Here is a 13284-nt window from a genome sequence, read left to right as displayed (position 1 = left end):
ACCATCCCTGACAGAGATTCAGACTACCCCCAAAATGTCCTCTTTCACTCTCATTCTTTACCTGTCACATTCGCTCTTATCTGCAGAACCCTTGAACTTATACGACTGTATTATTTACCCTTCCCCATAGCCGCACACTTTTCAGCTCTCCCAGACAATCAGTCTTTGTCGTGGCCACCCTACACGCACACCCTGCCCTTTCACCTTTGTCTCGTTAAATACCCGAAAATCTAGCTTCCACTACTTCAACACAAAGCAGGTGTCATACGTTTCTTCTGATGCTCCACATTTGAGCACATTCAAAGCCCTTAAACCTGTATTTTATTTCTTTGAATTTTTTTAGAAGGCAGAATTGGGGGCTGCAAACCCCTTGCCTCCAGCCATTAAGGGACTTTCACCTCAAGTAATATAAATAAATAAATAAATATAAATATATATGTATGTATGTTATATATCCTGTATATATATGCATATATATATACTGTACATATACAGTATATATACTACACATATATATAAACGTATATATAAACAATAAACAATATATATATATATATATATATATATATATATATATATATATATATATATATATATATATATAAAAAGTGTGTGTGTGTGTGTGTGTGTGTTATATATGCAGGTTAGCCGCCCCAGGGAGGAGAAAATGAAAAACTAAGCACGGCGTACTTTGGTGTAATTGCTACACATTTTCTAGGTATGTGTAGCAATTACACCAAAGTGCTCGGTACTTAGTTTTTCATTTTCCCCCTCCTTGTGGCGGCGAACCTGCAAATCTGATATCATGCGGACGTTTTGTGATTACTCCGCATCCATATATAAATAAATATATATATATATATATATGTATGTATGTATATATATAATTTATATATATATATATATATATATATATATATATATATATATATATATATATATATATATATATATATATATATATATATATATATATATATATATATATATATATATATATATATGTATATATATATATATATATATATATATATATATATATATATATATATATATATATATATATATATATATATATATATATATATATATATATATATATATATATATATATATATATCATGGTACGCATTAAGTACGGAAAGACTTCATGAATTACAAATGGAGGAATGAGATTAACCACCGTACTTACTCTCTACCTCAGGTTCGTTGGTTATATCTCTTTTCTTTAACCCGTTTCCTCACCTGCGGGAGAAGAGTGAATGGAAGCATAAGAAACATTGACTTTGCTTTCAAGTACATATTTCATTTAATTACTGCTTAAAAAAAAACAGAATAATTACAAGACTTAAATAGCCTAAAATTTGATGTACAGTTGCAACAGTGTAATGCATGAATGGGACGTCAGCCAGGTAACCCCAACCCCCAAAAACCACGTCGTCACTCATGGCAGTAACCTCACTATCCGCTCCTTGACGGGGAGCGAACGCTGGTCGCCCAGAATACGAGGCCGACACGTTACTAGCCTGATGGTTTAAATGTATACAACAGTAAGGCTTGTTCTACTTTATACGGCATGATAGAATCTCACTTAACTTACTAATTACTACTGTTGGGTTTTTCTCTCTCTAAACGGTGCTCAAACAAAAAATCAACACATAATAGAACGGGGAAGGAATGTTAATTGAGTTATCATTCCCACTTAAAACCACGTGAATATGCACTGTGCAGTGTTCTGTATTTGAGAGAGAGAGAGAGAGAGAGAGAGAGAGAGAGAGAGAGAAAAGAAAAAGGTTTATGATATTAATAACCTTACCAAGGTCTTCAGACCTTGTTAATATCAATGTCATTGTATTTTACTATGGGACTACAAACTGCTCGGTTAGTTTTCTGTAAAAGAAAACTATCATGCCGGCTTTGTCTGTCCGCACTTTTTCTGTCCGCCCTCGGATCTTAAAAACTACTGAGGGTAGAGGGCTGCAAACTGTTATGTAGATCATCCACCCTCCAATCATCAAACATAGCAAACTGCAGCCCTCTAGCCTCAGTAGTTTTTATTTTTTTATTTCATAAAGTTAAAGATTAGGATATCACCGAGCCGTGGTTAAAGTTTCATGGGCCACGGCACATACAGCATTATAACGAGACCACCGAAAGATACATCTATTTTCGGTGGCCTTGATTATACGCCATAGCAGCTGTACAGAAAACTCGATTGCGCCAAAGAAACTTCGCCGCATTATTTGTTTTTAATAATAGACATATACAGACACACACACACACACACACACACACACATCTTGGCTAAAGCAGTAGACAGGATACTTTGAATGCTCTGTGACCTTTCTAAATCCTGTGGCCACATCATAATTTCCGTATATTCCTCTGTACACTCACCCGTTACGTGACTTACATCACAATTTCCATATATTCCACTCTACACACACACCTCAAGTACTTTCACAAATGATTGTCACTCACCATACCTTCCAAATTTTACCACAAAATTAACTTTCATAATTTTGCTCTATCCATATCTGCTCGGGATGTAAAGTCCTGAGACGTACGCTAGTATTGCACCAGCCCTGGTTTTTCTGACATGCCCCTAGGTCAGGTTAGGTTGGGTTTAGTTAGATTTTTAATCATCTACAAGTAATTTGGGTGTGGGATACATAATGAGATTATTTTCAAAAAAATTCTACGGTTAGTTTTTAAGATGTGGCGTCCCGCTTTTTTCAGGGAAAGGTCCCGGTACTCGGTTACATCTCAAGAAAATGGGCCCGGGATATGGCAACATTTCCCCCCCTTTTTACATAAAAGAACTTTCCGACCAGGATTTATAAGCACTAGTAGGAACGAGAGGGCCCACGAACCTAACCTAACCTCTCCTTTGTTAACACCTTTCAGCTTTTTTCCCAATAGTTTTCTCAGACATGTTTACTGCCAAAAATGAGGTATGGCCTATGAAGACAACAAGTAAAAAAAGGTGCTGAAGTTTCTTCGGCGCGGTCGAGTTTTTTGTACAGCGTATATCAAGGACACCGAAAATAGATCTATCTTTCGGTGGTCTCGGTATAATGCTGTATGAGCCGTGGTTCATGAAACTTTAATCACGGTCCGGTGGTGACCTGTGTTGTTGCGTTGCCAAAAGCACTATCGTGGCTAACCTTAACCTTAAATAAAATTAAAACTACTGAGGCTAGAGGGCTGCAATTTGGTATGTTTGAAAATTGGAGGGTGGACGATCAACATACCAATTTGCAGCCCTCTATAGCCTTAGTAGTTTTAAGATCTGAGGGCGGACAGAAAAGTGCGGACAGACAGACAAAGCCGGTACCATAGTTTTCTTTTACAGAAAAGTGAAAATGTCAGTGACAAGACTGGAAATCTGAATCCAAATTCTGATGTTTTGCAACTCAAAACTTACTTCCCTACAGCTGTCCTCGTAAGTCATAACTATTCCTAAGCTTTACATACTTGAATTTCTGGTCATTGAATCAGTGAAGTCTTCTGAATTTGAATATTTAAAACTGATAATTAAAACACCATGCACGAGTTTCTGAAAGCATGACTTTGCACGTAACTCCTTTAACCTTCAATTTATTTCTTATCCTAAGAACTACTGTTTTCATCTCTACATTTCTCTAACTGCAATTTTATTTCTGCCTCCTACTCCACACACACTTCTGTATTCTTCTTTACCCCACAACTTTGAATATCGATTGACTTTTCAGTCTCTGATTCCTGATACGAGTTCATCCACGGAGATGTTTCATACCCACCTGTACTCTGAAATACCCACTCATCATGAACCTTTTAATTTCCTCAACCCCTTCACATTGCATCTCTACCAATTCTGTCAGATGCTCTTCCTGATTTAAGTATTCTACAGTGTCCCTCTTTGCTTTAAAGCTTCTTACTTTAAGAGTTCATAATAAACATATGATTTACACTCTCTTCCTTGTTGCCACTACGATAAAACACGTCCTAAACGCAGGTCTACAACTCATCGCATACATATTACAAACAGGTGGAAAACAAGACAACGACCATATGTTTACAACGAGTCTCTGGCAGGCGCTGGAAAACTACAGGAAGCATTGGTTCGGGCTACTATTAAGCCGCTGACTTGCATTCACCCTGTTGGTGATGTGTGTGTGTGTGTGTGTGTGTGTGTGTGTGTGATCAACTGATGAAGTGTGTTTATCTTGCTCTCCCAGCCAAAATTCCACCATTCCCCTTGCCAGGTATACTAAGCAATGTTATGCCCTTACAATTTTTTGTCACTGTTATCACGTATACATCCACACAAGGGAACAGTTCTTCCCTCAACCATATTCCTTCAGAGCCTTCCCTCTGCCTGGCATACCTGATGCCTCCGTGTTGACCAATCAATTCCACTTTCCCATTCTTCAGTCCTTCACTTACCCTTCCTGCATAGCAAACAGTCACTTCCACGTGCATTCCTGCATCATTCAACTCTGTCTCTCTTTTATCCGCTCCCATGCAGCATCCCTTTAAAATACTCACTCAACTGACATTTGCCTTGCTTCCCCTCAGACAGCACCAATCCATTTGCACCTTTAATCATAAAATAGCAATCTGCTTATTTACCTTTCTTCTCCCCGCGTTGATTTCCTTGAAGATTGGCTCAGTGCTTTCTAAGCTTTTCGTTCTGATTGAACGCTTCATGTTGAACATGCCTAACCGTTTTGCATTCATCGCGTTCTTGACTACATTAATGGTTCTCTTTTGTACAGTTACATGCTGATATCTTTTGTCTTGCGTATGAGCTTTCAGGTTATCTCTTTTATTTGTCTTCCTTTATCTACAAATAGTTACTTCTGTTGCAATGAGTTCATCTTTACATTTTGCATACTGCTCATACACTTCATCCCCTTTAATGTCTTTCACTAATGAGCATATTTCATCCATTTTCTCATCACGATCTTCTCATCTCATTCTTATCAAACTTACGAAAAACTAATAACTATTTTTCTTCAGAAGCCACTTAGTGTCTACAGTCAGGTCACTTTCTGAACACATTTCCACAAGGCTTACCAGATATAAATGTATTCACATGTACTTTCTTGGAGAATGAGAAAGGGTGGTTGTGCTAGTTGATTTAAATGTAAAGGTCGGTGACAGACAGAGATGGCATTGTTGGCAGGAATACTTTGGAATTAAGGGCTGGGCTGTTGGAACCAAAGAGGACTGTGCATATATATATATATATATATATATATATATATATATATATATATATATATATATATATATATATATATATATATATTTACATATATATATATACATATATATATATATATATATACATATATATATATATATATATATATATATATATATATATATATATATACATATATATATATAGTCAACAAATGGGAAAACAAGCACGGTTAAAAGAAGAAGAAAAAGACTCACATAATTTTTCTGTGCATTAATACAATTACTAACAGAACCTCATTGAAACAGGATGGTATCTAGCAGAGTTATTTATTCAAAAAAAATTTCAAGCTTTCCAGGACTAACAGTTCTCATTGTCAAGTACCAAGCTTTCCACGACTAGCTCTCACTGTCTAGCATCCGATCAGATACTTGACAATGAGGACTGTTAGTCCTGGAAAGCTTGCAATTTTTTTCAACAACTCCGCCAGATATCATTCAGTTTCAATGAGGTCTTGTTAGCAATTATATATACATACAGTATATAAGTATACTTGTGAAAGTAAAAATGGTGACTGCCCCTGTTAGATAATGGGCTAATTTAGACAACATGGAAAAGTAAGACGATGGCTGTAATTATGAAAAGATAAGCGTTCACTTTACTTTCTGGCTGACGCAAAGATACACTGATAGAAGTATTAATCGGAGAGGTGCGAGTCGAAATTGTTACTATTTACAATTCAGACGCGTGAGCTGGATAGAATGGAAGTAAGAGTAGAAAGAACGGAAAAGGAAAGCTAACAACAGTAAATAATGTGAAAGTAAATGACAACCAAGATGAAAGAGGTGAATCGGGGAGTAGGTGACGCAAAGTAATAATTAGAAGCTCTGCATAAATTATGGAACACATAATAACATAATAGCGTTGGGGGAGGTAAAACCTTGAACAAAGGAAGGCATTGTTGAAATAAGCAAATCTTCAGTAAAGTCGATTGTGGCTGCTGAAAGCATTAATAAAATAAAAAAATTAGGTGTTAGGAAGATAAACTGTTTGCAGAGCAATGTGGAGAGTAAGGCGGAATAAATGTTAGTGAATATAGCAATTATATGAATATGAAGGAAAAGGGTTAACACAGATAACGAGGTAGAGCAGAGTTATTACGGGTAATTTGGTCATGATAAGACGCTGGGAGAAGAAATATTGGTGTATGTTTTAGAACAGGGCCGTCCAAGTTGTTTAGTCTGAGGGCCACTCTTGAAAAAAACAAAAAAGTCATGCGGGCCACCTGTGTGTATGTATGTATGGATGTGTATGTATGTGTATGTATGTTTATATGTACATGTATATATATATATATATATATATATATATATATATATATATATATATATATATATATATATATATATATATATATATATATATATATATATACAACTAAATCACGAAAATATGGAACGTAATGAATAAACAAATAAAGACAAAATCCACGAAGGAAAGAGAAACACTGGAGTGCTGCGAGGCCTTTCGACTGTCGTCCTTTACTTAACAGTCTGCTACATAAAGGACGACAGTCGAAAGTCCTCGCAGAAATCCAGTGTTTCTCTTTCCTTCGTGGATTTTGTATATATATATGATGTAACACACAACAAACGCCAATGAAACTTTGCTTTGTAGTTACTGACTTTGCAAGGAATACTTCTTTTATTCAGGACAAGCGGTAAATCCAATTTTCATGATATAAAAGAGAAATATACTCCTACTTGTTTTTCTTTAGTGGGCCACTTTCAAAATCAAACGGGCTACTTTTGGCCCAAGGGCATGGGGTTGGACGGCCCTGTTTTAGAAGTAACATGGTATGTTGGCATGACAAATGTAAGAACTATAAAATTTCAATATGTTTTAATATATCCTTGAAAAACTGTAGCATGGGTACTCTAGAAGTTTAAGGAAACTGCCAGTGCTGCTGATTAGGCTCTGTGGCTGCTTGAAGCTATACACGAGATTTAAAGCATAAAAAAGATATCTTTTTAAAATCTTCTCCAAAGCAAACTTATCATAGAAGATGCGGCTTATAGGTGAAAACGTATCTGTCAAGAGTAGTCGCATAGTGATCAACAGCTACAGTCATACCTTTCATTACCAATATTAACTTATGTGGCTATAAAACGTCCCGTTACCATCATATATTGTCTAACAGAGATTTCATAATCATAACAGAGATTTCGTTCGTGTTTCAGTTATTTGGCTTTGAGAAACCTTATATTTACCACTAACTAATAAGCATTTTTATTGTCTGTAATCTCTGGTGAATAATTTGACCTGGCAATGATATGGCATTTGAGTGCATTTAGTTAGCAGAATCTGAACCTCGGAAATTCTTCACTAGATTTGAGAACCAGACAACAAATAATAACGAACCTTCGTCTGTTATTCTGTGACGTATTCGATGGTTATTCATACCTCTTCGTATATATTTGTATCTTCCAAATTCATAAGCCTGAAAATGGACTGGGTCAAGCATTATCTGTTCCTACACAAATACAAACCTTTCTCGACATAGGTCTAACTACGAAACTAGACCTATGTAAAGAACGAAGTTTTGTGTGTTAGAAAAAATACGAATTACTTTAAAAAATTTGCTGTTTCTACTTGATTCATCCATTTCGTTTGATTCCAGTGATATATTGTCAGGTCGTGATTTTCTCAGGTTACTGTCAAGTTCAAGTTGCTCTGTTAAGCAGTTTACCAGAGTGCCATAAAGTGATGTGCACTGTAACTTCGTTATTGCCTGTTATTTTGTTTAATATTTACGGAGTTACCGTAGTGACCACATAATTAAAAGATGTAGAAAAAAAAGACAGGTCTTGTTATTTTTTCTAATTTATATCTTTATTATGTGGTTACTACGGTAACTCAAATATTAAACAAAATAACTGAGAAAATCACGAGGTTAGTGTGCACATTACTGTATGGCATTCTGGTAACCCGCTTAACTAAGCAACTTGACCAGAACCTGACAGAATCACGACCTGATCATATGTAACTGGAATCAAATGAAATGGATGAATCAAGCAGAAATAGCAAATTTTAAAAGTAATTTGTATTTTTCCTATCATACAAACCTTCGTTCTTTACATAGGTCTAACTTGGTAGTTAGGCCTATGTAATGAAGAAGGTTTGTATTTGTGTAGGAACAAATAATACTTGTCCGAGTCAATTTCCAAGCTTACGGAATTGAAAGAAACAAATATAAACAAATAAACACGTCACAGAATAACAGACGAAGATTAATTATCATTTGTCGTCAGGTTCTCAGATCTGGTACAAAATTTCCAAGGTTCAGATTCTGCCAACTAAATGCGCTCAAATTCCACATCCTTGCCAGCATAAATTCAAAGGTCAAACTATTCACCAGAGATTAGACAATAACAATGCTTAATATCAGTTAATGGTAAATATAAGGTTTCTCAAAGGTCAAATTATTCACCAGAGATTACAGACAATAAAACTGCTCATGAGTTAATGGTAAATACAAGGTCTCTCAAAGCCGAATAACTGAACTACAAACGAAGACAGGTGTATTTGAAACGTCACGATAACCCAATAAATGTTCGAAACATCATGAATATAGAATTCGGGCCAAAGGCCAATCACTGGGACCTATGAGGTCATTCAGCGCTGAAACGGAAATTGACAGTAAAAGGTTTGAAAGATGTAACAGACAGGAAAACTTCGCAGTTGCACTATGAATCAATTGTTAGGAGAGGGTGGAAATTGAGATGGAAGAAAAAGAATATGAGCGGAGATACAGTAAAAGGAATGAAAGGGATTGCAGCTAGGGGCCGAGGGCACGCTGCAAAGAACCTTAAGCAATGCCTACAGTGCACCACATGAGGTGCACTGACGGCACTCCCCCCCTACGGTGTTCGAAACACGATGAAACAGCAATAAAAAAAAAAAACAGAAAAAGTGCTCCAAAAAAAAGCACTCGTGAGTTTTTTTATTTTTTTTTTTACTTTTTTATCTGGCGAGGGGGACGGCGTTGCCACGATATCAATCAAGTTAGGCGTTCAACTGTCAGGTGCTAGAAACTTATTTGCCCGCGTTTGGTTGTGTCATCTGGTAGTCCTACTGTTTCCAAAATGCGTAAATCTGAGAGATAATAACTGTAATGGGAAAATGCTTTTTTAGTTTTCCGTAAAAAGAAAATTATTGTGCCGGCTTCGTCTGTCCGTTCGCACTTTATTCTGTCCGCACTCACATCTTAAAAACTACCGAGGCTAGACGGCTGCAAATTAGTACGCTAATGATCCACCCTCCAATCATCAAACGTATCAAATTGCAGCCCTCTAGCGTCAGTAGTTTTTATTTTATTTAAGGTTAAAGTTAGCCATAATCGTGCGTCTGGCAGCGATATAGAACACGCTACCATCGGCCCGTGGTTAAAGTCTCACGGGCCGCGGCTCATAAAGTATTATACCGAGACCACCGAAAGATAGATCTATTTACGGTGGCCTTGAGTATACGCTGTACAGAAAACTCGATTGCGCCGAAGAAACTTCGGCGAATATCTTACTTGTTACATTACTCACCTAATTTTCCAAAACTATGTGATATGCGTCTTTTGAGCTTTTGAACTTTGCTTAGCGCTCCTCCTTTTTTCTCCCTCATCACCACATCTGGAAAAGATAAGAAAAATACACGTCACTTTTTGCGGCGAATGTAAATGCGCACTGTAAACACAACCACACGCATGCGCACACACACACACACACATATACACGTATAATTCTCTTTGGTTGTAAGTTATTCACAATGTGCAATGAATTCGATATTCAACGATGTTTGTGATTTAATATTTCTGTGCTTGTGGATGTACATATGTATGTGTGTGTATACATAAATATATATATATATATATATATATATATATATATATATATATATATATATATATATACATATATGTATGTATATATATATATTTATATATATTTATATACATTATATATTATATATATATATATATATATATATATATATGTGTGTGTGTGTGTGTGTGTGAATTGAAGTCCCCAATGGGGATCAGCCCCCATAATGCAAAAGTCACCTCAACGTTCACCTTTTAACTACGAAAACGTCGATGTAACCATTTAGCTACAAGCTTATACAAACTGGCTGTTTATTACCCTTCACAGACGACTCATCAGCAGCAGGTCGACCCTCCTAAACACACACATTCATCTTTTCACCTGTGCTAATCACTCTACCAAAACAGTTGTACTCATAAGTGTCTACTCTGTTTTTTCCTTATCCACAATCCCTTCTACCTTACTTGCTACACCTATTCTGTGACTCGCCTTTTCTTTCACACTGCCATTGCTCACTACATTTACTCTCAAACATAAGATTGAAATCAATCACTTCTGTTCTTCCACCTTCTGTTCTAGCATTCAGTCATCCTTCCTTCTAGATTTCATTTACCCTCACGCAATGGAATGGAATATAGGATTTAGGCCAAAGGCCTAGCGCTGGGACCTATGAGGTCATTCAGCGCTGAAACGGAAATTGACAGTTGAAGGTTTGAAAGGTGTAGCAGGAGGAAAAGCTGGCAGTTGCACTATGAAACAATTGTTAGGGGAGCGTGGATAGCAAGATGGAAGAAAGAGAATATGAATGGAGGTAGAGAAAAAGGAATGAAAGGAGTTGCAGCTAGGGTTGAAGAGACACTGCAAATAACCTTAAGTAATGCCTACAGTGTACCACAACTTTTCAACTCTTTATCCAGTTTCCGCATATTCTCTTCACTGTCACCAGTTAACGCTTCATCACCTGCAAACTCTAGAAATTCTGCAATCAATTCGTGATCCTTTTTCTAATCTCATAACCTGTCATTTACATCTTTCATTCCTGACTTCTCTCATCACTCCATCCATCAGGATATTTAAAACTATTTAAACAAACTCATGTCTCAGACTTACTTTTATGACAAACCAGTCACTCTCTCAGGTACATTATCATGCACCATACAGAAATCAGCATAACTGTGTCACACAAAAATAATGAACATCAAAATGGAATAAAGCAGTAAATATTATCACACTTTAATGTCCACAAAACACCAAAAAAATTATATATTATTAATTATAAAACTTCTATAATTATTAAACCACACCATAGATACCACTGTACAAATTTATGTAAATGACTTACAGTATCAGGAGCTATTGTGCATATATTTACAAGCATTTGTTGGAGTGAGACATAACAATGAGTTTGGAATTTATTATCTGCAGAGTAGGTTTGCATGCTCGACAAAGTGGAGAAAGTACAAAGGTGGTGAAAAAGTGGAGCAAGGAGGAACAGGATGCTTAAAATATTCATTATTCAAGCTTCTAAGCATCTGGAAGAAAGAAGGGTGAAGCAGTCGGAGGGATGAAAAGGTGCAATAATCCGGAACAAAGGCAGCTTGAGATCAGATCAAGTCCGTTACACCTGCCCATGGAAGAGATCATCAATGGGTGATCAGCTGGAGATTCAAGACCCTTAGTGAGGATAATCATGGATAGAGCAGGGGCGATCTTCCTGTGGAAATCACTTTTAAACGCGAAAGGAGGTTACTGAAACCTGCTCTTTGGCAAAGGAATAGCAGGTGCGTCAAATGAGCATTTGTATCTACATATTAAGGATTTAGGTGTTACAAAGATCTCGTACTATTATATAACAAACCGGGTTTCTGTTCTGCTGAACGGGATTAGCAGGAGACTCCTTATATGACTCTGTGTTATTACTCCCTACACAAACTACAGATGGACCCACATACACGTTGTAGGTGACTGGGCCTAACGGCTTTCCAGTAAAATGTCACGACATTAGGTAACATTACATCACCATCCATTCGTTGTAATGTTAATTGCACATGAAGCTGTGGTAGTAGATATACATTGGCCATACAGGAAGCTGCCCTGCTTGTGGAATTGGGCTAAGTACGAAAGGCTTCTGCAGGGTACAAACCATATTGCAGGGACTCTGCAAAATACCTGCCGAAGCAGAAGGTTTACGTGATTCTTGACCACTGCCCAAGCAGAAAGTTCACGTGATTCTTGACCACTGACCAAGCAGAAAGTTTGTGTGATTCTTGGCCACTGCCCAAGCAAAATGTTTACGTGATTCTTGACCAATGCCCGAGCAGAAAGTTTACGTGATTCTTGACCACTGACCAAGCAGAAAGTTTGTGTGATTCTTGACCACTGCCCAAGCAAAATGTTTACGTGATTCTTGACCAATGCCCGAGCAGAAAGTTTACGTGATTCTTGACCACTGCCCAAGCAGAAAGTTTACGTGATTTTTGACCAATGGACGAGCAGAAAGTTTACGTGATTCTTGACCACTGCCCAAGCAGAAAGTTCACGTGATTCTTGACCACTGCCAAAGCCGAAAATTTATGTGATTCTTGACCAAAGCCCTTCCACTTTATCTGAAGTATGCTTTACTGCCAAGTCTAATTGGTCAACTTTAGCATCTCCTGAACACCACAAAGCAAGAAGGAAAGGATACTTATCATTTCAGACACATCGTAATCTTACCTCTGCCACATTAGGTGTTTATTTTTTCATCTTTCTAAAGGCAGGATTATGATGCACTAATTCTCCATCAACAGGTGGTTTTGCTCTGCATTGTTTTGCATGACCCAAGACCGCCTCTCGCTTAAACTTTATCGATTAAACAATAACTGTCAGCTGAAACAGCAACATTTTGAGATCCTTCCCCTAATCAGCTTAATGATACTTTTAGTTTTCTGTAAAAGAAAACTACTGTGCCGGCTTTGTCTGTCCGTCCACACTTTATTGTCCGCACTTTTTCTGTCCGCCCTCAGATCTTAAAAACTACTGTGGCTAGAGGGCTGCAAATTGGAATGTTGATCATCCACTCTCCAATCATCAAACATAGCAAATTGCAGCCCTCTAGCCTCAGTAGTTTTTATTTTTTTTAAGGGTAAAAGTTAGCCATAATCGTGCTTCCGGCAACAACATAGGATAGGCCACCACCGGGTCGCTGTTAAAGATTCATGGGCCGCGGCTCATACAGCA

General features: G+C 37.1%; 2 protein-coding genes across 10 annotated transcripts in view; one reads left to right on the top strand and one right to left on the bottom strand.

The window, feature by feature from the left end:
- LOC136843853 (inversin-like) overlaps positions 1-13284 on the top strand; it is a 649403-nt gene that overhangs the window by 469306 nt on the left and 166813 nt on the right. The window lies entirely within an intron of this gene.
- The window catches only part of Eip63E (cyclin dependent kinase Eip63E), a 205364-nt gene that overhangs the window by 103952 nt on the left and 88128 nt on the right, over positions 1-13284 (bottom strand). For all 9 annotated transcript variants that reach the window (XM_067112653.1, XM_067112652.1, XM_067112654.1 and 6 more), the window contains exon 3: positions 9787-9873. In XM_067112653.1, the coding sequence (XP_066968754.1) occupies positions 9787-9873 (87 nt within the window). The remainder of the gene's footprint in view (positions 1-9786; positions 9874-13284) is intronic.

The sequence above is a fragment of the Macrobrachium rosenbergii genome, chromosome 12, assembly GCF_040412425.1.
Source record: "Macrobrachium rosenbergii isolate ZJJX-2024 chromosome 12, ASM4041242v1, whole genome shotgun sequence".
Lineage (NCBI taxonomy): Eukaryota > Metazoa > Arthropoda > Malacostraca > Decapoda > Palaemonidae > Macrobrachium > Macrobrachium rosenbergii.
This window is presented reverse-complemented; position numbering and strand designations above follow the sequence as displayed.